Source organism: Lolium rigidum, chromosome 6, assembly GCF_022539505.1.
Source record: "Lolium rigidum isolate FL_2022 chromosome 6, APGP_CSIRO_Lrig_0.1, whole genome shotgun sequence".
NCBI lineage: Eukaryota > Viridiplantae > Streptophyta > Magnoliopsida > Poales > Poaceae > Lolium > Lolium rigidum.
In genome coordinates, this window is record NC_061513.1 from 27,397,454 (window position 1) to 27,423,354 (window position 25,901).

The window sequence follows — 25,901 nt, forward strand, 5'->3', positions numbered from 1 at the left end:
CCGTGCAGTACAGGTCGAGGCAAAGGGAGTATGTGCCGTGTCGTCGGAAAGACAAAGACTGGGTCGTGCAACTGAAGAAACACTGGGAGGAAGGAAACCAAGTGTGCCGTCTTGCTCACTACACTCTCTGTATCTCTCTGCCTCGCAAATATCGGAAAGCTGAGGCTGACCGACAGCGACCCCGGCGAGCCTCCGCCCGGTCGTCTCTCGCATGGACGACTTGACCTCTTCTGGCCCTCCTCATCCTCCCCTCGCACCATCCGCCCCTGTTCCTGCGACGCGTACGACCAGCCAGTGCAGTTCGCTTCTCGGTGCGGCGCCGCGATGCCGAGGCCGGACCGGCGCGCGAGGGTGGACGTGGAGGACCTGCTGGTGCGCGTCAAGAACGGCGCCCAGCCCGAGCTCGGCGAGGTGGCGCGGGAGGTCGCGGCGCTGGCCCAGCAGGGGAGGCTCGGCGAGGACGACGACGAGGACGGGCTGCTGGTGCCGGCGCTGCTCGCGCGGCTCGCCGGCACGGCCGACGCCGAGGTCAGGGTCCTCGTCATGGACGCGCTGCGCCGGCTCGCGGGCTGCGCCGGCGGAAACAGCAAGGTGAGGGCTTCTGAAACCGGTTGTATGCTATTTTAGCGGTACTCTTGCCCCCTCTGTGTGCGCTCGCTACGTGCTCGACGGTATGCTCATGGGGGAGTAGTCTTGAATGGATCGTTGCTCTAGCTGCGTTTGGGAGGAGGAATGATGAGCTATATTAGGTGTTATTTGGATCGAGCAATGGCATGTACAGTTGTATAGCATAGTGGGTAGATAATTGTGGACGCTCAATTCTTGCCCAACTAACCATTTGGTGCAGAGTGCGGTAAACTTGTTCGGATAACTTCTTATTATTCTAACTGCATACACCCACATGATTTTTTAGCAAGGTGAGGACTTCGAACAGCAGCTGTTACGCTATTTTAGCAGTACTTTTGCCCCTCTGGGTGCACCCGCTACGTGCTCGACGGTATGCTCATGTGGGGTATTTTAAAACGGTGGATGTTTTCGCTGCATTTGGGTGGGTCGATGAGCTATATTAACTGTTAGTATTTTGGATCATGCAATGCCATGTAGAGTTGTATAGCATAGTGGGTACATAGCTGTGGACGCTCAGTTCGTGCCCAACCATTCTGTGCACGGCGGGATGAACTTGCAAGGCTTCAGATGGATACATTCATCTTCTATAACTGGATACACCCTTGATGTGATCAATTTTTTTTTCCGTGTGACCAAAACGATCTCGGCTATCTGAATATGCATGTTTTTTCTATCATATAAATAAACTATGATGTTCAATGGGTTTCCTTGTTCAAAATAAATAGTGGATCACCAGGGCTTACTAATTAATTAGCTTGACCATGCTCTCCCTATCTGATTGCATTTTTTCCATGGGTTTTCAGGAGAGGATGGCAAGCATCGAGGCACTTACAAGCATTGTGCGTTCCTTGTCTAGAGATGTCGACGAGAGAGGGGAAGCACTTGCATTGCTGTTAGATCTATCAGACATCCCACAGGTTCGGCAGAGGATTGGCAGGATCAAAGGAAGCATAGTAATGCTAGTCACGTTGAGGAACGCACATGAATCAGGAACACATGACGACGCAGAGAAGTTGCTGCACATTCTGTCAGCCAACCCACAGAATGTGCTGCTCATGGCAGAGGCTGGCTATTTTCGACCATTGATACATTACCTCAAAGAAGGTATTTTAATCTTCTCTACTTGCGTCACAGTAACGTTTTTTTGCATATGTAAGTGTGAGTTTATAGTGGTGTTCTTCAAAATGAACGGTTACAAGCTTCTCCCTTTTCTGTCCGATATACCAGTTAAAAAGCTTCAGAAAAGGCACATGGGAGTTCCAAGCCATAAAATTGAAACCAAGTCCTGAAAAAGCATGGCAACTAATGTAGGAAGTAACAATTTAGTGCAATCCATAACTGCGACAAAAATTAGATAAGACTGATGCAATCTTCCAAAATAATAGTTTGACCTAGTAACATGTTGCAATCTCTTAGTTGAAGCCCCACCCCCACTCGGCCACTCCAACTCCGCTGTCATCTAGCTATATGATCCTAACATTTACCTTGTGTTTTTACAGGTTCGGATATGAACAAGATCCTAATGGCAACCGCTATTTCCAAAATCTTCCTCTCTGAACAGATGAAATCTTCCCTTGGGGAAGATGGAGCAATTGAGCCCCTTGTGGAGATGTTTAAATCTGGAAACCTTGAAGCCAAACACTCGGCCCTAGGTGCCTTGCGTAATCTCTCTAGCTCTCTACAAAACTCAGAACTTTTGGTAAATTCTGGCATCACTAGATCCCTGCTTCAACTTCTTTGCTCTGTCACGTCAGTGCTCATGACTCTTAGAGAACCAGCCTCAGCTATACTCGCAACTATAGCACAATCTGATAGTATCCTACTCCAGAGGGATGCAGCTCCTCAGATGCTCTCGCTTCTTAACTTATCGTGTCCAGTAATTCAACTTCATCTTTTAAGGGCCCTCAATAGCATTTGTGGGCACACAAACGCTAAGAGGGCTAGAGCTAAAATTAGAAAAAATGGTGGACTGCAGCTCCTCCTGCCATTCCTTAGAGAAAAGAATGTTGGTATCAAAGTTGCTGCTTTGAATTTAATGTTCAACCTATCAAAAGATGCTTCTCAAGAACTGACTGAACAGATCAGGGAGACTCATCTTGATATTTTAGTAAAGATTATTGCTTCGCCTACACCTGGGAACAACGAGAAGGCTGCAGCTATTGCTGTCCTAAGTAACCTGCCGGCAACGGATAAGAATGTAACTAAGTTTCTAACACAAGCAAACTTGCTTCCACTTCTGATCTCCTTACTGGAAGCCAACATCTCAACATCTTCGTCGCCACAAAAGATGTGGTTACTGGAGGGCATTGCTGGTGTATTAACTCGGTTCACCGTTCCTTGGGATAAGAAACTACAGAGCCTAGCGGTTGGACACGGGGTAGTCCCTTGCCTCGTTAAGTTACTTTCAGAAGGATCAGTAAAGGCGAAGTCTAAATCGGCGACATCCTTGGCTCAACTGTCACAGAATTCAGTAGCATTACACAAGACAAAATCACCAAGGTGGCTCTGTGTTCCCCCATCAGCAGACTCTTACTGTATAGTTCACAACTGCCAGTGCACTGTCAGAAGCACTTTCTGCCTAGTAAAGGCTGGTGCCGTCAGCCCTCTGGTGCAAATACTAGAAGGCGAAGAGCGCGAAGCAGATGGAGCAGTACTGGAAGCACTGGCCACCCTTGTGCAGGACGAGATTTGGGAGAATGGGAGCAATGTTATTGCGAAGGCGTCAGGTGTTCACGCTCTGCTTAGAGTAGCAGAAGCAGGCGAGCTGACTTCCCAGGACAAGGCACTATGGATACTGGAGAGGATCTTCCGGATCGATGCCCACAGAGAACGGTACGGCGGGATCGCACAGGCTTTGCTCATCGATCTTGCTCAGAAAGGAGACCCTGTCCTGAAACCGATGATCGGCAAGATACTCGCTCACCTCGAGCTTCTGCAAACACAGTCGAGCTACTTTTAAGGGATGCCGGTTGAATGATGTGGGCAACCACGGATGCTCTTCCAGGATATGTGGTGCATATTTGGCAGCTGCAACATCTCCTTGCTCCAGCAAGAAGTATTCTCCTGGATTATATACATTTACATGGGGAGATTCTGCAATCGCGCTGTACTGTCGACAGTTACTCTGCATTTCTTGCTCATTTTTGCTAGGTAAAAGGTGTGTTGCCTCTGTAGAGAGATAGATGTGAGCTGCATAGCTTCTTTTGTAAATTCTGTGTCCAGTGAGATCCTTCATGTATACTGTACATAGATAAATGCATGCAACCATTGTTTTGTACAGCACATTTGTTCGAGCCCCAAATGATTGCCAATTGGCTTACCATGATCATGTCGGGGCAGGACAGACAGCCGCTTGGACACTGCAAGCTGTTTGAATCTTTTGTTTTTCCTCCAGGTTTCAGTTCTGCAAGCTTAACATCTCTGAAATATTTAGAGATGGTCTCTTCTTGTGATGTGCAGTGTCCATGTCTCCATTTTTTCGCTGCTACAGAAGAACCAGCGCTGCTTTGGTATAAACTTTGGCGGAACAGGGTATGATGAGTATGTGATAGCTACAAACTTCGGCGGAACACGCGCGGTGGCCTTGGCAAGGCTCAGTTTGATGACATGATCAACTCTTGCAAAATCGGATTTGGACGGCCGAACTGCCCTCGAGAAAAAAGGGTGGCAATTATCAAATTTACAAGCAGGAGCCTGAAACCACGGCTCACCTCCTCTTCAAGTGTGGTTACTGTTTAAGGATTTGGAACTCCATCATCTCCTGCCTTGGCGTAAACTCGGTCTCCTCTTGGGCCAATCTTGACTTTGTGAAGGAGGAGTGGCGGAACGTCAGCTGTAACAAAGACCGGGCCAATGATTCAATGTGGGGCATTAACTGATGGGCCACTGCAGCAAAATGGGTTGTTTTGTACAGCACATTTGTTCCAGCTCCTAAGAGCATCTCCAATAGAGGCTCTAAAATTTAGCGTTGTAAAAGTCGTTTGCAGCGCTCTGCATCGGAGCGAGCTACACCAGAGGCTCTATTTTACAGCGCAATCAAGAATAAAAAAAATAACCATTCACTAGGTTGTAAAATAGAGCTCCACAAACAAATTTCTTCAACATACATACAACAAACAAGATCAAACAGCCACAAATAAATCCGAAAAAATCAACTAAATTTTAAAACTCTACGGTGGCTTATCCATCTAGCTAGCAATTGATCTAGCTAGCAAGCTAGCAATCGATTCCCAGCTTGGCGGCTAGCGGAGCTCGCAGCGCAGCGGGCCACAACAATTGAGTCTATGTGTGCACGGCCGACGGAGCTCGTAGCGCGGAAGGCCAGCGGACCTCCTGGTCGTCAAAGCGCGGAGAGACATTTCAAAGCCATTTTTCTTCGCGCGGTGGGAAGGATCGCGGTGCCAGCTTACAACGTGTGCTAGCCGGCGCACCAGATATACCGCTTTGGATAGCGCAACGGTCGCATGCACTAAAATATTTACAGCGCGACCTATTTTGCAGCGTACGCTGGAGGACGAAAAACACGTCCGATGCTGTATATTGACGATTATTTTAGGGCAGCGCTTCCACTGCTAGAGATGCTTTTATGATTGGCAATTGGTTTACCATGATTATGTCTGGGCGATCCAATCACATCTCCTCTGAATTTTTTGGCGATCGTCTCATTTAGTGGTGTGCTACTGCTGTCTCCATTTTGTTGGTGACACATGGATGTTCTTTGCCGTCGCACGCATGAAGCGAAACCGTGACAGACCACACACCCGGAGAACGTGTCGAAACAAACTATTGCAACGATAATGATCACACGAGCTATAGTTCCAAATCCAAACAAACGGCAGCAGCGGAAAGCGCCACCATCTGCGCCGCCTCGTGTCGCCAAACCCTTCGCCGGTCGCCCAAAGCCACAGATCCAACGGAAAGCGTCCACTCCGAGTCTTCAGCTAGTTCAGAATCCAGACCCGTGCCACCAGCTTTCCTGCGAACAACCCCCAGCCGCCGCGCCGCTCCCCTCCCCTCCCCATCGCAATGGCCGCGCCGCCCCAGCCCACGCCCGCTCCTCCCGCCGCCGCCGCGTTCCGGCTCGGGTTCGTCGGGGCCGGGAACCTGGCCGAGAGCATCGCCCGGGGCGTGGCGGCGTCGGGCGTCCTCCCGGCCTCCGCCATCCGCACCGCGCCACACCGCCGCCCCGAGCGCGCCACCGCCTTCGCCGACCTCGGCGCCCGCATCCTCGCCTCCAACGCCCAGGTCCCCCCCTCTAACCCATCCAACTCGCCATCTTCTCCCTGTCTGTCATCCATACTACCAGCATATTCAGACTAGACGCTCTAAACTAAACCTTGCCTGATTGCTCTTCTCGTTCGTGGCAGGTCGTCGACGACAGCGACGTGATCGTCATCTCCGTCAAGCCCCAGATCGGTAAGCGTTTCTACTCTGGAGATGTTTGCTAGGTGTAAAAATTTCAGGTTTCTGTTTGTGCGCGCTTACGAAACTGTGCGCGCGTTGAATTTGCAGTGAAGCAGGTCCTAGTTGAGCTCAGGCCCCTGCTGTCCGAAGAGAAGCTCCTGGTCTCCATCGCTGCTGGCATCAAGATGCAGGATCTGCAGGTCAGTCAGTCACTGTGCAATCAGCCAGGGTTTACTCTGCTTTTCCTACTAAATCGTGATGAATGGGGCCTACTAGGGTGGTATCACCGTGTGGTTTATTTGCTTATTACCAACATAAGAATTGTTCCAAGTAAACACTACAGAACAAAGATATGCACTGATATTTTAGGCCCATTTTATATCAATCCTGCAGCCACAAATAAATGTGTAGATTCAACTTCCTACTGGACCACCTATATGCATAACAGCTACTGAAATTGTAGAAAATGGTGACATTACCCGCCACCAAAACATCAAAGTTGAGCCATGCACCAATTTATCTCCATGAGAATAGTACATACCACAGACTCTTATTTTTGCTCTTGAAATTCCAGGATTGGTCTGGTCAGCGCCGGATTATCAGAGTAATGCCAAACACTCCCTCAGCTGTCGGACAGGCAGCTTCAGGTAACATATGCTGACTCGTCATCTTTTGCACTTAACTTTTTGACTCATAATCTGTCAACTACACACATGTTATCAACACTGCCAACCATCGTTCTTATCAAGTTAGAGATTTGACTAGATTGATGGTTGTTTCCTTTTTGCTCTCCCCTTGTTGGGCCCTATTAAAGTTTTATGCTCACACTCTGTGGATTCGTGGTCGGTTTCATTGGGAATGAAACCAGGCCCTGATGCGTGTGGCTCTAAAAAAAGGATTACTATATCATGGATTAGCTCCGTTGTTATTATGAATAATGACTGGCTGTAACACAACCTTCTCGTTCTGCTCTTGTTTCTACTCTATTTTTAGTGTATGTAATGAAATACCAGGATTTACCTAACTGAAATATCAAGGATACTTTAAAAACATTGAAATGTTGCTCGGCTTTGTGACTTCTACCCACTGTAAATTTGTAATGTGCAACGAATTATCTACTTTGTCCTTTTCCAGTAGAGACTACTATTCTGTGTTGTATAGAATTTCTATTATTGGTCAAAACTCTATAATGCGTGTAATTTTTACTAAATGGAGGTAGTAAACTTTTCATGCATATTTCACACAATTGAAATTGTATGTTTCTTTCTGATGTTGTTGCACTTTCATGTACTTTAGTGATGTGTCTGGGAGAGACGGCTACTGAGAATGATGAAAACCGTGTCAAAAGCTTATTCAGTGCGATTGGAAAAGTTTGGACAGCCGAAGAGAAATATTTTGATGCTGTAACTGGTTTGAGGTATGTAACAAGCAACATATTCTATACGATATTTTAAGGAAGCCATACCGAAAGTAGGGCAAACCTGTTTCAAAAACTAACACACATTTCCATCTATTTGAATACAGTGGTAGTGGTCCTGCCTACATTTTCTTAGCAATAGAGGCCATGGCTGATGGTGGAGTTGCTGCCGGGCTTCCTCGGGACCTTGCTCTTGGCCTTGCATCTCAGACAGTAAGTGTCCATTCCATATTACGTTCTTTCAATGCATTACTTAGCTTAGTTTGTAAGCTGGAGCGTTCTGTATAGTTCCTTTGCGCATTATGATTTAGTGTAACCTGCCATATCAACAATTATTATTTTCTGATCTCAGTATACCTTTTTTTTTGTATCTGCAATGCTGCAATTTCTGATGTCAATCTGCTATTTAGGTGCTAGGTGCTGCAACCATGGTAAGCCAGACGGGTAAACATCCAGGTCAACTGAAGGATCAGGTCACTTCCCCTGCAGGAACTACCATAGCTGGGGTTCATGAGCTCGAGAAGGGTTCATTCCGCGGGACACTGATAAATGCCGTCGTTGCTGCCACAAACAGATGCCGAGAGCTCTCAAAAAATTAATTTCTTATTCTGGTAGCATATATTAGGCTGGCTACAATCCCATAATAAAATGGCGAAGACATGATTTATGAGATTTTTTAATCTCAGACTCCAAACAAGTTCTCAATATATTTTTCCGGTCTCTCTAGATATCTTGTTGGAGTTGGTACCATGAGATTCATTTCTTTTTTGATAAACAGACCCTTTTTATTATCCTCATAGCACATTGCAAGTTTGGGACACAAAAGTCCCAAAAGAAGAAACAACCCTGGTAGAACACTAATAAAGGACATGCACAACACTCGCCGATTGACGCTGCCTTGCGTGTCGTGTGACCTCTTCCGGGTTGCATCGCCGACATCATATGTTGCCTCCAGGTGTCTCCTCCGCTGAACAGGACACCAGGGAGCAGACCAACCTCTGCTCGCCTTGGAAATGACACCAGATTGCCGACGTAGCAGATGAAACCAATCCAACAGGCAACAGGAAAAAACCAAGTCGTCGTCAGCGCAGCAAATACTGGAGAGATCGAATTGCTGATGAATCATGCCCGCTTCCAGGTTGCATCGTCGACATCATATGGTGTTAAGAGTGATATTTCATTCTAGGCTTCCAGGTTGCATCGTTGACATCATATGGTGTTAAAGAGTGATATTTCATTATGTAAACGATGTTATACAGCAAGTCAACAACAGTTATATTTTGTTGGGCTGCCTGCGTTTGGAGTATGATGGCGTCATAGAAAATAGGCCTACTCAAATAACCACCAAACATGTGCCCCATTCTACACATATAAACCAAGAGCTCACGAGTCTATGTTGACACTCAAATGTCAAAGAAACATAAAAAATCACATCATTTAGCATCTATCCAATCTGGCTATCATTTAATATGTGCTAGTACATTATTATGGAGAATGTTTCTACAACAATCCAGTATGAGTTACCATGGTCATATTTATACACACGTCAAACTTCCAAGCCTTCAACAACACAAAATTTCACATGTAATTGCGAGAATGCCACCTATCTTCAGGAGACCATTTGTCTTCATACCTACCAAGCGAGTACCCAGTGGCAGGTATATCAGCAAGATGCAGAGGATCAGGTTCAATGCCATAATCTGTCAATGGCCGGTGCTCAAGGATCTTGTCATGTTCAGTAACAAAATCTGGAATCTCAACCTCGCCCTTTCTTATGTCTGCCCATAGATACTCCAGTCGAGTAACATACTTGATTTTCCAATACAACCTGCAAGAAACAATTAGCTAAAGTGAGGGAAACTGAGTGCATTTTTAGTTGCATGTTGAGTGAGAAGTCAAGTAAAATTCTAAGCGAGCAAGACTGATAGTATATATGAGTTCAAAGCTATTGTTTGTTGTCCAAATGGTATATAGAACGAGGCATCGTTCCAACAAAACTTAGGTAAATATGAATACCAAAAACTAACAGTAGAGCAGTGAAGACAATGATAGTCTCTCCATTCTACCTGTTCAATCCAAATCAGAGTCTTTTTCCTGGGAATTCCCTAAAACATATTACAAGAGTAACTGCTCATGATTCAAGAACTGCATGACACAACACTGTACGAAATAATTCTCAAGCCGGATAAGGTCTGCAAAATCTACACCACTCGTTCACAATTATTCACTGGTTGCCTGATATCGTGAGACGAACTCTGAACGCATATAATCGTATAAAAAAAAATGATATGCTGGTTTTCTAGCTATGTCCGATATCATGATAAAACAAACCTATATGATCAAACATTTTTAATGTTCACGAACTGTATTAGAGAAAACTAACCCTCCGCTTAAGAAGAGCCTGCCCAGTGTGGCCAATGCCAGCCAGGAATAAAGCCCAGGATGCAGGAAATACAGTATCTCCAGCCTTTCCTTGTATTCAAGTGGAAGTTCTTCATAAATCCCTCTCAAGGTTGTCATTCCAGGGTTGTTGTCATCTGATTGTACAGTGGTGTGCACGTACAGGATGCAGAACGGACCCTCTGGCAACTCGGTGCGGAGCTTGTGGAACACGTACCTCTTCAGACGCTCACCGTCTATAACAGGAGCTGGAATTCCAAAAGAAAATGCCACGTGAGCGATTCAGGGAGTTTTATAGGGACTACGGGCATATAAATGCTGAAACTTGTGGCATCGCAGCATCAGGGTTATGGCATAAGTTATGAGACTCTCACAATACTAAGAAAAGGGAACAAGCACCAGCTTGTTAGCTGTCAGTTTATAAATGATGAGCGAGCCTGTTAACTGGTTATGAGAAATCATGCTAATTGTTTTATTGAATCGGTTATGCAACCTAATGAAGTTAGAGCAGAAAGACATGGTAAGGAACCATCCAGTACTACCAGTAAGCTGCATACAAACTAGATTACGATCGAACTACGCGCTACCTAAACCCATTTTTAGGGACATGGAAATGCTCAAGTCTGACGTATAGCAAAATTGGTCACCCCGCACTTATCCTCGGAATACAGCCACGATTCAATCGCATGGACTTCATTCACACCAAACCCTAACGTGCACCAGCAAATCCCCAACTACCAATTCATAAATCCGGGGAGAAGAAGACGGAAATCAACGAGAGGGGTTTCACGCACTGGGGAAGAACTTGCCGACGACGCGGACGACGGACCGGCCGGACCTGTCGGCGCCGTGAACCCGGACGACGTGGAGCTCCTCGAGGTCGGAGAAGTTGTCGCCGAGGTTGGGGGCGCAGTCGTGCCACTCCGCCTCCTCGCCGCCCGCGGCGGGGGAGGTGAGGAGCGCCGCACCGGCGTCCGCCGCGAAGTCGGACCCCAGCACCACCACGGAGAAGTCCCTCCCGCCGCTGCCGCTGCCGCCGGGGCCCGGTGCGAGCGCCATGGCTGGCCGCCTCGTGTGCTACAGTACAGAGTTCCTAGAGCGAGCCCGGCGTGCGGTGCGGACGGAGGATGTCTACGGCGGCGACACGTGATTGGCCCAGAGAGTATTTCAGGATGGGCTGGTGTTTGGCCCAGGTAATACGAGAATCACTTGGTCGCACGCTTTTATGCTGGTGCTGGGCTCTTTGCTCTACCAATTCTGTTAGCTAGGTGTTCTACCTACTGTAAAAAATTCTCAAAAAAGAAAAACCTACTGTAAAAAGAAAGGCAGCTGTTGTAATATGGACAATCTGCTTTGCAAGTGGTGTACCGCTGCCAGCAGTTTTATAATGATTAGGGTTTACCAGTCGAGGTGGTGGATTTACACGTCTCTTTGGGTCTTTGAGGCTAGTTTACTTTTCCGTAGTTTTCTTTTTCTAAAACGACGTTGTATTTGGAACCCAACTAAATATTCTCTCACGACACTTTTCATACAGTCAACGATGTCGTTGTGGCCGCTGTTGTGAACGGAGGGTGAGATACCGAGAGTATTTGAGGCTGACATGGAGAAGAACCTGGTGCGTTGCTTGGGGATAAGAGGTGCGTCAGAGACAGCCCAAGAAACCACTCTCAAAAGAACTGTACAAGCCAATGCTGAAGGATATAATGATGCAGCATAGTAAGTCTTGATGTCTCCCAAGCCTAAGCAACCAATCTATTTACGATGTGACCCCACTCCCTCTATGTATGAGTGATGCATGTACATCACTTCAGAGAAATGAAAACACAGAGACTCTAAAACTAAGGAACATAATGTATAGCTTGGGCTATGTGATTGTAAAGCCACCTCACTACTTGCCTTTTTATTGGCTTGTGTGTGCATATAGCCGCGGCCTCCCAAAACAGCTATAACCCGGCTATAGCCTGGCTATAGCCGGCTATTTAAGGATTTTGACACCTTTTAGCGGGCTAATGCAGTTAGCCGCACCATGCGGGAAAGGCTATAGCGGGCTATAGCCCGGCTATAGCCGGCTATTTTAAACTATGATATATATGGTTCTTCAATTTCAGCACATGCACTCGTTTCTAGCTACTAGCAGTGGCCCACATTGCGATGGAGTCACGGAGATACCATTATGTTATTATATGAGATACATGAAGGTCATGCACAATAAATAATTTTAACATATATGTTTCATGACATAAATAATCTTATTTATTTCAAGTAATAAATAAACCATCAAAATATGATGTGATATGATATGATATTCATCAAGAGTTTCATTTTTAAAGTGGAATATGCATCATGCGCTACTTCTTCGCGGTAAACTAATAAACCTTAATTTTACGGACTCTAGGATACTACACATATGCCACCAACACATGATTTGACATGGGCCCGCAGGCACAGACCTGCCACAAGCCCACAACATGCTCTTTCTGGTGGAGTACGATGAACCTGGATTATGAGGGAGGATTTGTGGGGCTATGACCAGGGCAACAAAAATATATTAACATGATTTTAGTTTGATAAAAATAAGCCGAGTATGGCAATCTTTTGCATCCTCAACTACCAATTCATAAATCCGGGGAGGAGAGGACAGAAATCAACGAGAGGGGTTTCACGCACCGGGGAAGAACTTGCCGACGACGCGGACGACGGACCGGCCGGACCTGTTGGCGCCCTGGACCTGGACGACCTGGAGCTCCTCGAGGTCGGAGAAGTCGTCGCCGAGGTCGGGGGCGCAGTCGTGCCACTCCGCCTCCTCGCCGTCGGTGAGGAGCGCCGCGCCTCCGTCCACCGCGAAGTCGGACCCCAGCACCACCACGGAGAAGTCCCTCCCGCCGTCGCCGCTGCCGCCGGAGCCCGATGCGAGCGCCATGGCTGGCCGACTCGTGTGCTACAGTACAGAGTTCCTAGAGCCCGGCGTGCGGTGCGGTGCGGGTATGTCCACGGCGGCAACACGCGACTGGCCCAGAGCATTTCACGATGGACTGGTGCTTGGCCCAGGTAATACGAGGACCACTTGGTCGCATGCACTCGTTTATAGTTACCAGCAGTGGCCCACATTGCGATAGAGATATCATTATATTGTATGAGGTACATATAGGCCATGCATGATAAATAATTTTAACATATATTGTTTCATGACATAAATAATCTTATTTATTTCAATTAATAATCTTAATTTCTATTTTGTACATAATCATAAGAAATATTGGTTTTTCATGAAACTTGACGAACACACATATATTATATAGATGTACATGTAGACTTTTTTGTCAAAATTTTCGACACTTCGAACTTTTTTTTTTTTTTGCTAGTGGAGCATGTGCATCCAGGAACCAAATTGATTTTCCCTTAACTGTGCAAACTCATTATGAAAATCCTTGCTGCGCCACTCCTAGCATGCAGAGCAGGGCGAAATGATTCCTCAAAGTAGGAATAATAATTTGGGAAATTACTTGAGATGAAGTTGGAGCAACAAGGACATGGTAAGGAACCATCCAGTAGTAGCAGTAAGCTGCATACAAACTAGATTGTGATCGAAATGAATACTATGAACTCTGCGCCACCTAAATCCGTTGTTAGGGACATGGACATGCTCAAGTCTGACGTATAGCAAAATTGGTTACCCTGTACTTATCCTCAGAATACAGCCACAATCCAATCGCAGCGACTTCATTCACACCAAACCCTAGACATGCACCAGCGAATCCCCAACTACCAATCCATAAATCCGGGGAGAAGAGGGCGGAAATCAACGAGAGGGTTCCCCGCACCGGGGAAGAACTTGCCGACGACGCGGACGACGGACCGGCCGGCCCCGTCGGCGCCGTGGACCCGGACGAGTGGCCCAGAGCATTTCACGATGGGCTGGTGTTTGGCCCAGCTAATACGAGGACCACTTGGTAGGCCGTCGCACGCTTCTAGGCTGGTGTTGGCCTCTTCCTCTTCCAATTCTGTTTTTTTTTTACCTGTCAAGGTGGTGGATTTATATGTCTCTTTCGACCTTTGAGGTTAGTTTACTTTTCCGCATTTTTTTTCTAAACCGAGATATATTTTGCGAAAGTGTTTATATTTGGAACCCAACTCAATAACCTCTTGCGCCATTTTTCATCTAGTCAACAATGTTGTTGTGGCTGGTGTTGTGAACGGAGGGTGAGACACAGAGGATCTATGGAATAGATACGCAGAAGAATCTGGAGCTAATGGAGGCGTAGCTTGGGGATAAGAGGATCTTCGGAGCCACTACTATCATCTTTAGAGACATAGCTGAAGAAACCCCTCTGAAAGGGGTTGAACAAGCCAATAATAAAGAATACAGTGATGCAACATAGTAAGTCTTGATGTCTTCCAAGCCTAAAAAACCAATCTATTTATGATGTGACCCCACTCCCTCGATATATGAGTGATGCATGTTCATCACTCTAGAGAAACTGAAAACTGAGAGACTCTAAAACTGGGAACACGATGTATAGTTTGGGCAAGGTGAGTGTGAAACCACCTCAATACTTTCCCTTTTATTGGCTTGTGTGTGTGTGAGTTTGTCTATATAGCTCTTCAATTTCAGCACATGCACTCGTTTATAGTTACCAGCAGTGGCCCACATTGCGATAGAGATATCATTATATTGTATGAGGTACATATAGGCCATGCATGATAAATAATTTTAACATATATTGTTTCATGACATAAATAATCTTATTTATTTCAATTAATAATCTTAATTTCTATTTTGTACATAATCATAAGAAATATTGGTTTTTCATGAAACTTGACGAACACACATATATTATATAGATGTACATGTAGACTTTTCTGTCAAAATTTTCGACACTTCGAACTTTTTTTTTTTTTGCTAGTGGAGCATGTGCATCCAGGAACCAAATTGATTTTCCCTTAACTGTGCAAACTCATTATGAAAATCCTTGCTGCGCCACTCCTAGCATGCAGAGCAGGGCGAAATGATTCCTCAAAGTAGGAATAATAATTTGGGAAATTACTTGAGATGAAGTTGGAGCAACAAGGACATGGTAAGGAACCATCCAGTAGTAGCAGTAAGCTGCATACAAACTAGATTGTGATCGAAATGAATACTATGAACTCTGCGCCACCTAAATCCGTTGTTAGGGACATGGACATGCTCAAGTCTGACGTATAGCAAAATTGGTTACCCTGTACTTATCCTCAGAATACAGCCACAATCCAATCGCAGCGACTTCATTCACACCAAACCCTAGACATGCACCAGCGAATCCCCAACTACCAATCCATAAATCCGGGGAGAAGAGGGCGGAAATCAACGAGAGGGTTCCCCGCACCGGGGAAGAACTTGCCGACGACGCGGACGACGGACCGGCCGGCCCTGTCGGCGCCGTGGACCCGGACGAGTGGCCCAGAGCATTTCACGATGGGCTGGTGTTTGGCCCAGCTAATACGAGGACCACTTGGTAGGCCGTCGCACGCTTCTAGGCTGGTGTTGGCCTCTTCCTCTTCCAATTCTGTTTTTTTTTTACCTGTCAAGGTGGTGGATTTATATGTCTCTTTCGACCTTTGAGGTTAGTTTACTTTTCCGCATTTTTTTTCTAAACCGAGATATATTTTGCGAAAGTGTTTATATTTGGAACCCAACTCAATAACCTCTTGCGCCATTTTTCATCTAGTCAACAATGTTGTTGTGGCTGGTGTTGTGAACGGAGGGTGAGACACAGAGGATCTATGGAATAGATACGCGTGAAGAATCTGGAGCTAATGGAGGCGTAGCTTGGGGATAAGAGGATCTTCGGAGCCACTACTATCATCTTTAGAGACATAGCTGAAGAAACCCCTCTGAAAGGGGTTGAACAAGCCAATAATAAAGAATACAGTGATGCAACATAGTAAGTCTTGATGTCTTCCAAGCCTAAAAAACCAATCTATTTATGATGTGACCCCACTCCCTCGATATATGAGTGATGCATGTTCATCACTCTAGAGAAACTGAAAACTGAGAGACTCTAAAACTGGGAACACGATGTATAGTTTGGGCAAGGTGAGTGTGAAACCACCTCAATACTTTCCCTTTTATTGGCTTGTGTGTGTGTGAGTTTGTCTATATAGCTCTTCAATTTCAGCACATGCACTCGTTTATAGTTACCAGCAAGTGGCCCACATTGCGATAGAGATATCATTATATTGTATGAGGTACATATAGGCCATGCATGATAAATAATTTTAACATATATTGTTTCATGACATAAATAATCTTATTTATTTCAATTAATAATCTTAATTTCTATTTTGTACATAATCATAAGAAATATTGGTTTTTCATGAAACTTGACGAACACACATATATTATATAGATGTACATGTAGACTTTTCTGTCAAAATTTTCGACACTTCGAACTTTTTTTTTGTTGCTAGTGGAGCATGTGCATCCAGGAACCAAATTGATTTTCCCTTAACTGTGCAAACTCATTATGAAAATCCTTGCTGCGCCACTCCTAGCATGCAGAGCGGGGCGAAATGATTCCTCAAAGTAGGAATAATAATTTGGGAAATTACTTGAGATGAAGTTGGAGCAACAAGGACATGGTAAGGAACCATCCAGTAGTAGCAGTAAGCTGCATACAAACTAGATTGTGATCGAAATGAATACTATGAACTCTGCGCCACCTAAATCCGTTGTTAGGGACATGGACATGCTCAAGTCTGACGTATAGCAAAATGTGGTCACCCGTACTTATCCTCGTAATACAGCCACGATCCCGCATCCAATTCATTCAAACCAAACCCTAGGCGTGCACGAGCAATCCCCAACTACCAATTCATAAATCCCGGGAGAAGAGGACGGAAATTAACGAGAGGGGTATCACGCACCGGGGAAGAACTTGCCGATGACGCGGACGACGGACCGGCCGGACCTGTCGGCGCCGTGAACCCGGACGACCTGGAGCTCCTCAAGGTCGGAGAAGTCGTCGCCGAGGTCGGGGGCGCAGTCGTGCCACTCCGCCTCCTCGCCGTCGGCGGGGGAGGTGAGGAGCGCCGCGCTGGCATCCGCCGCGAAGTCGGACCCCAGCACCACCACGGAGAAGTCCCTCCCGCCGCTGCCGCTGCCGCCGGAGCCCGATGCGAGCGCCATGGCCGCCTCGTGCTACAGTACAGAGTTCCTAGAGCGAGCCCGGCGTGCGGTGCGGAGTATGTCCACGGCGGCAACATGCGACTGGCCCAAGAGTATTTCACGATGGGCTGGTGTTTGGCCCAGGTAATACGAGAACCACTTGGTCGCACACTTCTAGACTGGTGCTGGGCTCTTGCTCTACCAATTCTGTTACTAGCTAGGTGTTCTACCTATTGTAATAAAAAGAAAGGTAGCTGTTCTAGTATGGACAATCTGTTTTGCAAGTGGTGTATCGCTGCCAGCAGTTTTATAAATATTAGGGTTTACCTGTTGAGGTGGTGGATTTATACATCTCTTTGGGTCTTTGAGGTTAGTCTACTTTTTCGTAGTTTTCTTTTTCTAAACCGGCATTGTATTTACCCTCACGACACTTTTCATACAGTCAACGATGTCGCTGTGGTTGCTGCTGTGAACGGAGGGTGAGACACAAAGAGTCTCTGAAATTGACATGGGGAAGAACCTGGTGCGTAGCTCGGGGAGAAGAGGCGCTTTAGAGACAACCCAAGAAACCCCTCTCAAAGGGTTGTACAAGCCAAAGTAGAAGGATATAATGATGCAACATAGTAAGTCTCGATGTCTTCCAAGCCTAAGCAACCAATCTATTTATGATGTAACCTCACTCCCTCAATGTATGAGTGGTGCATGCTCATAACTCTAGAAAAATAAAAATCAAGAGACTAAAACTGAGGAACATGATGTATAGTTTGGGCAATGTGAGTGTGAAGCCACCTCACTACTTGACCTTTTATTGGCTTGTGTGTGTGAGTGTGTCTATATGGCTCTTCAATTTCAGCACATGCACTCGTTTCTAGTTACTGCACTCGTTTCTAGTTACTAGCAGTGGCCCACATTGCGATAGAGATATCATTATATTGTATGAGATACATATAGGCCATTTATGATAAATAATTTTAACATATATTGTTTCATGACATAAATAATCTTATTTATTTCAATTAATAATCTTATTTTATCTTTTATACATAATCATAAAAATATTAGTTTTTCAAACTTGACAAACATACATAAATTATGTAGATGTACATGTAAAAAAATTTGTCAAAATTTTCAACACTTCGAAGTATGTTTTTATTTTTTGGTAGTGGGAGCATATGCACTCGGGAACCAAATTGAATTTCTGCATACTCGTTATGAAAATCCTTGTTGCGCCACTCGTAGCATGTAGAGCGAGGCGAAATGATTCCTCAAAGTAGGAATAGTAATTTGGGAGCTTAGAGCATCTTCAGTCGTGTCTCTCAAACTGTCCCCTAAATTGTTCTCAGTCGCGCGCCGAACGAAACACGTCCCCCAAACGGTCGATCCAACACCGTTTGGGGGCCGCGACTGAAGATGCTATTACTTGAGATATAGCAAACTAAAAAATAAACAGATAAATATGCATTATGATTTTTTTTTGGATAACGAATGGTGTTGGACTGTTGTCGAAATGACTCTATCGCATCAACTTATTACTATAGTTGACAAAAAAAATGGCATTAGACTCTGGATAGTGGGGCCCATGGCATCATAGCAACTCCTCAAAGCGGTGGATCGCAACCTCCAAATCATCGATGGCGGGCTTTTCATCCCCACTTCCAAACCCCAAACCCTAGCAAAATCCGTCGCCCCCACCCTCACCCTCCACGCAGATGGCGCCACCGTCGGCGGCGAAGAAGCGCAAGGTGCATCTCCCGGCGAACGAGGAGCTAGCGCGCAAGATCCTCGAGAAGCGCAGCTCGTTGGCGGCGGAACAGCCGGGCGGCGGTCTCTCGGAGCACCAGGGGATCGCGCTCTCCGCCGCCTACCGTGGCGTCTGCCTCGCCAAGGAGCCCTTCCGAACCCCCGCTGACCTGGCCCGTATCAAGTACGCACTTCGCCACCTCTCGACTGTCCCCAGTTTCGCTGTTGAGACGAGAGCTCGCAGCGAGACTAGGATTTGGTCGATTCTAGGTCGTGTGCTGTCGATCGAGCGGCAATGTCGCACTCCTCTGGCCTAGTCAGTCGCAGATCAGGGGCCCGTGTTGGCGCCATGTTACTATGGAACACTGTAAGGCGTATGGATTGGTTTGGGTGCCTTAACTAAGGGATCTGGATTTGTTTGGTTTGTAGAATCATGTTCTAGTTCCCGTATGTTTATTTATTTATTTAATATACTTCAAGTAGTCGATTTCCTGCTGGTGTATGGCCAAATGGATTTTAGGTGGTAACCATTTTTATCTGGTGAAATGCGATCTTGTTCATACCACTTAAGTAGCCATTCAACTTGAAATTGGCTTGTATGTATATAACTAGAGAAGAGCTATAGCAGTATGGCCTTAGTTTGCATCCATACGGAATTCTGTACTTTTCTTCTTTCTTTCTTCTGTGTGTTGAGTTGAGACATGGAAATGTTAATCTCCACATTCAATTGCATCAGATTCTCAGAAACTGGATAATTTTTGATCACTGGCGTTGCTGCTTTGGCTCTGTTATTTTTGTCAGGGGCGTTGGAGATTGGGTCGTTCATGTCATGGAAGACTCCTTTCCAATGCCCACCATAGATTTGTCTCCTCCAGAAAGTAATACACCAGGAGAAACGGGTAATTGTTTCTATGATTCCTCACGTGTCCCCTGAAATCAGTTCTTCCTGTTCCATCATCATGCTGACATATCTTCTGCATCATCAGTTCTGTCAACAGTGAATTTAATGAACACATGTTTGTTCTATTAGATCTTAAAGAGTACTGTCATTTTCTGCAGGGAAGAAAAGAAAGAGAACAAAACCTTATGTGCCGCGGATTAATTCAGCTGCTTACGCAATAGTGATCACTCTCCACAGGTATGGTTTTCTTAGGGTCTGTCTCACCTAAATTTTGTTATTTAGACGCCAAAAGTAATGCTAGTAACCTTAGTACAAAGAACACCATTTAACCAGTCAAAGTAGGAAAAAAACATCTGAATATGCAAGAGGATACATTGACATTTGATTTTACCTCTAGGGCAATGGACGAAGGGAAGGCTTTTATGATGAGGCAAGAGCTTATCGATGCCGCTGAAGCCAGTGGTCTGTCACGAGATGCAATAGGGTACAGTTCCAGTAATTATGTATATCGCACGGTTGCTGATTTCAGCTGAAATTTAGTGCATCGCTGACTATGTCCGTTTTATTATGAGCAGCCCAAACAACTACAAATCAAAACAGGTGAATTCCTGCAAGGAATGGTACACTGGATGGAGCTGCATGACGACGTTAATATCTAATGAAGTGGTTACAAAGTGGAGTAACCCTGCAAAGTAATATACTAGGCTCATCTCCTTGTTTATCATAACTTTTCTGTTCTTTATTTAAAAGAATTATATCTTGTAGAGGGATTAACTCCACACAGTTTGCATGCATGTATTAGACCCCTCAAGTATTACTACTTCTATCTCAGGCTATCGCTTTGCTAAATTTTGTGTACGACTGTAGGCTGCTAAGTATTAATCGTCAAATTTTGTGTAGCCAGAGCTTTGTTAAATGATAATAGGATAATTTAATGCACTCAAGATTGGGGATACCAGGGCTATCAACTAGTGCATGCATGAACTTGACTCCTCTCGAGGGTTCATAGGATTTGTATTTTAGTATTATTGTGTTTGCACTTGTTTGTGCAGTTTATGTTACACTCACAAGATCAAAACCCATTCACCTGTTTTTCTATGGTTGTGGATGAACCGATGCCAAAAAAGCAGGCTAACCTCTGGTGTGTTTTGGTTGATTGGTATATCGGTTCTCTGGTAATAGCAAATGTATCAGAAAATATTTATATTTCAGTTTTTTCCTTGTTGGGCAGATACATGCTAGCAGATAATCAACATCTCATAGTTTGCTATTTAATCATTGTATGCACTTTAGGCAAGTTAATAAGTATATATTTTAAAGATACTGCTCTACTACGATATATCATCGATTTCTCTATTGATGGAATAGAAGAGGCATGCCCAATTCAAGAGCTCTCCTTTAAATTCATTGGTCACATGGACCTGCGACGTGCGTATAGCAAGCTTGTACATGTGGCCATATGGGGTGATCCAGATGTATGGCAGTTGTTTGCTGCATGAACCGGATCCTGCTCCCAGTATCCTGGTCCTACAGTTATCTCCTGTTTTATTTGCATCCCTAGTACAAGGAGTTCACTCTGTTCAAATTCACATTTCATGTATCTGTTTGGGGCTTTATTATTCCAAGCACACACATTCTGTTGAGATAGCTTGGGGCCTTATTGTATTAATTTGTTGTGCGTAGGTATAAGCTAACAGAAAATGGTAAAAAGACTGCTCTTGTATGTCTTAAACAATCTGGATTAGATGATCCTGCAGGTCCATCGACCCATCATTCTGAAAGTGTTGTTCTTAGCGATTCAGATTCTGATGAACAATGTGAAGGGAACAATCCTCTGATAGGTATTCATATATTTGCAATTCATGCACAAGTTTCTAAATGACCTATTGTTGTACCCTGCCTGAACAATGTAATTAATGCCAGTTGCTCATTGCAGGTTCTGAAAATTTTGCTCAAAGTAACGGACATCCAAAAACGAAAGCCGGCAGTTCCAGTTCCTTTGGTATCAGTAAGTTTTCTTTGCAGATTATATACTCTATTAGTATAATATTATTCTTCACTGGTTGTTTCAGCAAATTCCCCCTTTTTTTTTCCAGGCAAGGGGCCTTCTGCTAATTCTCCTCTTCCTTCTTGTGGAATCTTTGGAGAGCAATCATTTAGTGCAACGGTACACTTGACTTCCCCTTACTGTGTTCCATTTTATTTATCAATGGGAACATAACACTTTTTTTTTCTACCAGCAGGGTTCTGCTGAAAACTCTCTACTACCTATGCCACCTCGTTTTTCCAGTGAAAATTTTCTGGAAGCTTACAAAGTAGTGCTGATATTGGATGATCGAGAAACTCTTGGGTTTGTATGATCGTATCATAGTCATGAGTTACTGTATATCTTAGTTGTGTCTGATCTTTAAGTAGGATCATAACAAGCCTGTATTACCAAATAAAAATTGTAAGTCTATTTGCTATTTATGAGTACGTGTTACTGATGATTGGCAGCATCTGTCCATGTTCTCGCTATCCCAGTGATTCGCAGAGACATTCTGTTTCAACTTTTATTTTTTTTCTTGTTAAAATAAGATAGATAAGGGTTCCCACATGCTTGTCCAGTTTCTGTTGGATGTTTTTGTTAAAATACTCCCTCCGTCCCATAGGAGGTGCCGAGGTGGCGTATAAACTTAGTCAAAATATCAATGTTTTCAAACTTTTACCAAATATATTGAAGAAAATATCAACAACTATACTATTAAACAAGTATATTATGAAAATATATCTTATGATGAATCTATTGATATTGAGTTGGCACTACAAATCTTTGTATTCTGCTATATATTCTTGGCCAAACTTTGAAAATATTGACTTTTTATCCAAGTTTATATGCCACCTATTTAGGGACGGAGGAAGTTAAGATAGATAATATTTTTTTGTTAAAATATTTAGAGTGAGTTATAAGACACTCTGATTCCTTATCTTGTGTTCGTAAGTTTTATCTTTTTCCTGTTAACGTTTGATGCATTAATATAAGTTTTAGACTCTATATTGTTAAAAGATCCAATTATTTTCCAAGGAAACAAGTTGATTATCATTGCACCTATTCAATTTTCATGTTTAATTTGATCATCCATCTATGCATCAGAATTCAGTTCTCTCATGGTTGCTACCATTTAATGCAGGAAGCGTTCCACAAGAAAATTTGTTCATAACATACACTCCCAGTTTAAAATACCTGTAGAGGTTAGTTGGATTCAGAGTTATGTGAACTCTTTTTTGTCTTGGCCTACTCTCCCTTTACCTGCTTCCTCTATCTAATTTACTAGTGCTTCTCTAGGTGTTACCTCGTACATTTTTTCGGGTAACCAAATTACACTGCTAAATGTCATTCTTATGCATCGCCCTTGGCTCTAAATTAAATGCCCTTTACTGGAGGCCTGATATGTTTGGTCGCCGTCCCATTCTTTTGATGCTTGCTGGCTGCACTGTTTGTTTGCTTGTGCATACGGGGATAGCATAAAATAGTCTAATACAAATGCTTTGCGTAGATTGAGCTGTTCGTGTAATGTGGCAAAGAAAATGGCGCTGATCCATCTGTTTGAACCATGCCATGCAGATGAAACGCTTGCCGGTTGGAGATGCTATTTGGATTGCTCGCCATAAAGTACTTGACACAGAGTATGTTCTTGATTTCATTGTTGAAAGGAAAAATGTGGATGATTTAGTTGACTCAATCAGAGACAACAGATACAAAGATCAAAAGCTAAGGATGCAGGTACCATCTGAACTAGCTTTTACTTTTGTTATAGTACCACAGATCTTCCATGTTGACTGCCCCATTTCTCCTTTATGCTTTCAGTTTCTCACTGATAGTGAGAAGACATTATTGTCCTAGATTATTATTTGTTTCTTGTGATAATCCTTATCTGTAGTTGTGGAAATACAAATATTCTTGTCCTAGATTATGTTGCAATTAAATCGATGGTCATAGTCATGAGCCTGTTTCTCAGCACAGTTATGGAGGCATCTTCAAACAGTTATGCAAAGAACTTTGTGTTTCCTGTATTGGATTCCATGTTTATTTTAGATTTTCTATATTTTCAATTTGGCTGTAATTGGGGTAAGAAATGCTGAATATGACAGGAGATGTTCACTTCAACGTGGTGAATGCTTCTTTTGACCTGCCATGTTTTTTGCCCCCATGCTATACCAGATGATTTGATGTGGCTTGAGTCTATTCTTAACTGCGGATATTTTTCTTATTCTTTGTAACCCTTAATTGAAAAACATAGCCCATACTGGGTATGCGATCGGTGTTCTTAGTAGACATAGGTTTGAGCCTGTAGATTGTGTATCTCTTCCCAAACAAATTGTATTTCTTGTCCATATCTATGGATTTGCATGATTTACTAAGTTATCCTTGCAGTTTTTGCTATTGTAGCAACAATCTGATGTGCTAATTCCATTTGCTCTACTCTTCTCAGAAATGTGGCCTGAGGAAGCTAATATATCTGGTTGAAGGTGATCCAAACACCGCGGATTCAGTTGAGAGCGTTAAAACAGCGTATGTACACTGCTAATGAAACCTGGATGATCGTGTTATCCTTGAATAGTAGTACATTTTCTCATTGTTTAACATTATTATATATTGTTCCTTACATTGAGGACCTCTGTCATATGCCCTTTTAATTGGTCCATGCCTTTTATTTCAGGTGCTTTACCACTGAGATTCTTGAAAGATTTGATGTTCAGAGGACCACTGGGTATCCTGATACTGAAAGGAGATATGGCCGTCTCACGCTCTCGATAATTGATTACTACAGCGCAAACTTCTCTACTGCTGCTGATACTTCTCGTGTTTGCATGACGTATGATGAGTTTGTGAAAAGGTGTTCTGATCTTGAGAAGGTCACCGTGAGCGATATATTCGCCCTTCAACTTATGCAGGTAACAGGGCAACAACAGCTACCTTCTCCTGAGTTTAGACGGCTAGTTCATTTCATGTCGTAGTTTGCTCATTAATTTTGTATGCAAATCAGGTGCCACAAGCAACAGAAGAAGCTGTTCTTGCTGTTACAAGCCTCTACCCCACTCTTCTCTCACTTGCTCAGGCATACGCCATGCTTGTGAGTCCTCTTTCTCTGTCAAGTTATGCAATGCTATTTTCATTCACGACACTCAAATCACCCCCACAAGTCAGAACAAGTGTGAGCAATGCATGTGGGTATCTTTGTCTCTCATAGAACTATTCAACATCTTTGTGAACTGAATGTTTATTCTTGTGATGTTTTAAGGATGGCGATAGGCGTGCCCAAGAGGACATGCTGATGAACAAGAGCAGCAACTTGGTTAAAGCAGGTGCTAGCAAAGCCATCTTCAAGTCTGTCTGGGCTGAAGGATGAGCTCTCCTCTCACCTACCTCCCTCATGGCTTAACCGGTGTTTTGGTCACCGTCTTGATGATTTTGGGCCACCAACACAAGACTTTCTTGTTCGGGAAGGCAAAAATCTGAGTGATCGAAACTAAAGAGTTTCAGAGCATGTAACCACTTAACGAAGTTTGTTAGCATAGGCTCACCTCCCACTAATATTACCTCTATGCTGTAGAATTCCATGCTGGACAATATGTAATCATCTTGTAATGTAGGTGCATTACTGCTTCATATGTATTATCGGCTCTTAGCTTAGTTGTTTGGATCCTTTGTTTGTCTCGTGTTGTCTTGACCTTATTTGCACCGGTGCAGACAAGACACGGTGTACACCTTTATACTTGGAGAAACCTTTCCATGTTGCTGAAACCTGAAAGGTTGATCAGAAATCTGAAACTCAGGGACTGAAACCAGTCACGAATTGGCCAGTTCTCAACAAATTTTGAGCTGTGCTTTTCTCCTTTCGTCGCTGTGCTTCTCTACAGCTGCTCGGAAGGAAAGGGTCTGGGATTGTGATTGTGGTTAACGATGCGGTAATGCTTCGTGATTCCGGACGGAAGCCGGCCGGTGTAATCGTGTGCAGTTCCATTAAATGGCATTCTATTACATCCAAACTTAGCCAAACACATGTAATGATTTCACGTGCCTCCATAATATATATATTCTGATAACGGCGCAAAAAACGCAAACAAAACATGTTCGTTGAAGGAACTAGGAGTACATAACCGCCTGACACACGCATAAGGGACAAGTTTGCTTGACACAAAGCCGGTGTAAATTCACGTTGATGCTCTCATCGATGAAATTTTTCCAGCTAGCACCAACCATGGAACCGCCTACGGATCTGACAGAG

General features: G+C 44.2%; 4 protein-coding genes across 4 annotated transcripts; 3 read left to right on the forward strand and 1 right to left on the reverse strand.

Moving 5' to 3' along the window:
• The first annotated feature begins 528 nt into the window (after positions 1-528).
• LOC124665652 (U-box domain-containing protein 44-like) lies at positions 529-3,947 on the forward strand. The gene is made up of 3 exons (XM_047203048.1): positions 529-591; positions 1,431-1,731; positions 2,127-3,947. Exons 1-3 carry the CDS (start codon positions 544-546, stop codon positions 3,584-3,586), a joined length of 1,809 nt encoding a protein of 602 aa, XP_047059004.1. The 5' UTR covers positions 529-543; the 3' UTR covers positions 3,587-3,947.
• Positions 3,948-5,652: 1,705 nt separating this feature from the next.
• On the forward strand, positions 5,653-8,177 carry LOC124665798 (pyrroline-5-carboxylate reductase-like). The gene is made up of 7 exons (XM_047203174.1): positions 5,653-5,871; positions 5,994-6,042; positions 6,139-6,230; positions 6,605-6,677; positions 7,327-7,447; positions 7,555-7,660; positions 7,858-8,177. The coding sequence occupies exons 1-7, from the start codon at positions 5,653-5,655 to the stop codon at positions 8,044-8,046; spliced, it is 849 nt and encodes a 282-aa protein (XP_047059130.1). The 3' UTR covers positions 8,047-8,177.
• Positions 8,178-8,855: 678 nt separating this feature from the next.
• LOC124662655 (protein GDAP2 homolog) lies at positions 8,856-17,027 on the reverse strand. Its single transcript, XM_047200463.1, has 3 exons — positions 16,751-17,027; positions 9,831-10,095; positions 8,856-9,275 (listed from the first exon to the last, which is right to left on the reverse strand). Exons 1-3 carry the CDS (start codon positions 17,010-17,012, stop codon positions 9,026-9,028), a joined length of 777 nt encoding a protein of 258 aa, XP_047056419.1. The 5' UTR covers positions 17,013-17,027; the 3' UTR covers positions 8,856-9,025.
• Positions 17,028-18,700: 1,673 nt separating this feature from the next.
• On the forward strand, positions 18,701-25,319 carry LOC124662344 (crossover junction endonuclease MUS81-like). Its single transcript, XM_047200193.1, has 15 exons — positions 18,701-18,915; positions 19,533-19,630; positions 19,791-19,869; positions 20,030-20,116; positions 20,208-20,324; positions 21,316-21,473; positions 21,569-21,640; positions 21,729-21,799; positions 21,876-21,982; positions 22,803-22,863; positions 23,237-23,395; positions 24,105-24,184; positions 24,333-24,567; positions 24,660-24,746; positions 24,915-25,319. The coding sequence occupies exons 1-15, from the start codon at positions 18,701-18,703 to the stop codon at positions 25,020-25,022; spliced, it is 1,734 nt and encodes a 577-aa protein (XP_047056149.1). The 3' UTR covers positions 25,023-25,319.
• The last annotated feature ends 582 nt before the right edge of the window (positions 25,320-25,901 follow it).

Bases quoted from the DNA above. Each gene is read 5' to 3' on its own strand.
- LOC124665652 (XM_047203048.1), top strand. From the start codon at position 544: ATGGACGCGCTGCGCCGGCTCGCGGGCTGCGCCGGCGGAAACAGCAAG. The intron at 592-1,430 runs GTGAGGGCTTCT...ATGGGTTTTCAG, and splicing joins GCGCCGGCGGAAACAGCAAG to GAGAGGATGGCAAGCATCGA. The intron at 1,732-2,126 runs GTATTTTAATCT...GTGTTTTTACAG, and splicing joins GATACATTACCTCAAAGAAG to GTTCGGATATGAACAAGATC.
- LOC124665798 (XM_047203174.1), top strand. From the start codon at position 5,653: ATGGCCGCGCCGCCCCAGCCCACGCCCGCTCCTCCCGCCGCCGCCGCG. The intron at 6,678-7,326 runs GTAACATATGCT...CATGTACTTTAG, and splicing joins TGTCGGACAGGCAGCTTCAG to TGATGTGTCTGGGAGAGACG. The intron at 7,448-7,554 runs GTATGTAACAAG...ATTTGAATACAG, and splicing joins GATGCTGTAACTGGTTTGAG to TGGTAGTGGTCCTGCCTACA.
- LOC124662655 (XM_047200463.1), bottom strand. From the start codon at position 17,012: ATGGCGCTCGCATCGGGCTCCGGCGGCAGCGGCAGCGGCGGGAGGGAC. The intron at 10,096-16,750 runs GTGCGTGATACC...TTGGAATTCCAG, and splicing joins CATCGGCAAGTTCTTCCCCG to CTCCTGTTATAGACGGTGAG. The intron at 9,276-9,830 runs GTTAGTTTTCTC...TGTTTCTTGCAG, and splicing joins AGGCTCTTCTTAAGCGGAGG to GTTGTATTGGAAAATCAAGT.
- LOC124662344 (XM_047200193.1), top strand. From the start codon at position 18,701: ATGGCGCCACCGTCGGCGGCGAAGAAGCGCAAGGTGCATCTCCCGGCG. The intron at 19,631-19,790 runs GTAATTGTTTCT...CATTTTCTGCAG, and splicing joins TAATACACCAGGAGAAACGG to GGAAGAAAAGAAAGAGAACA. The intron at 20,117-20,207 runs GTACAGTTCCAG...TATTATGAGCAG, and splicing joins CTGTCACGAGATGCAATAGG to CCCAAACAACTACAAATCAA.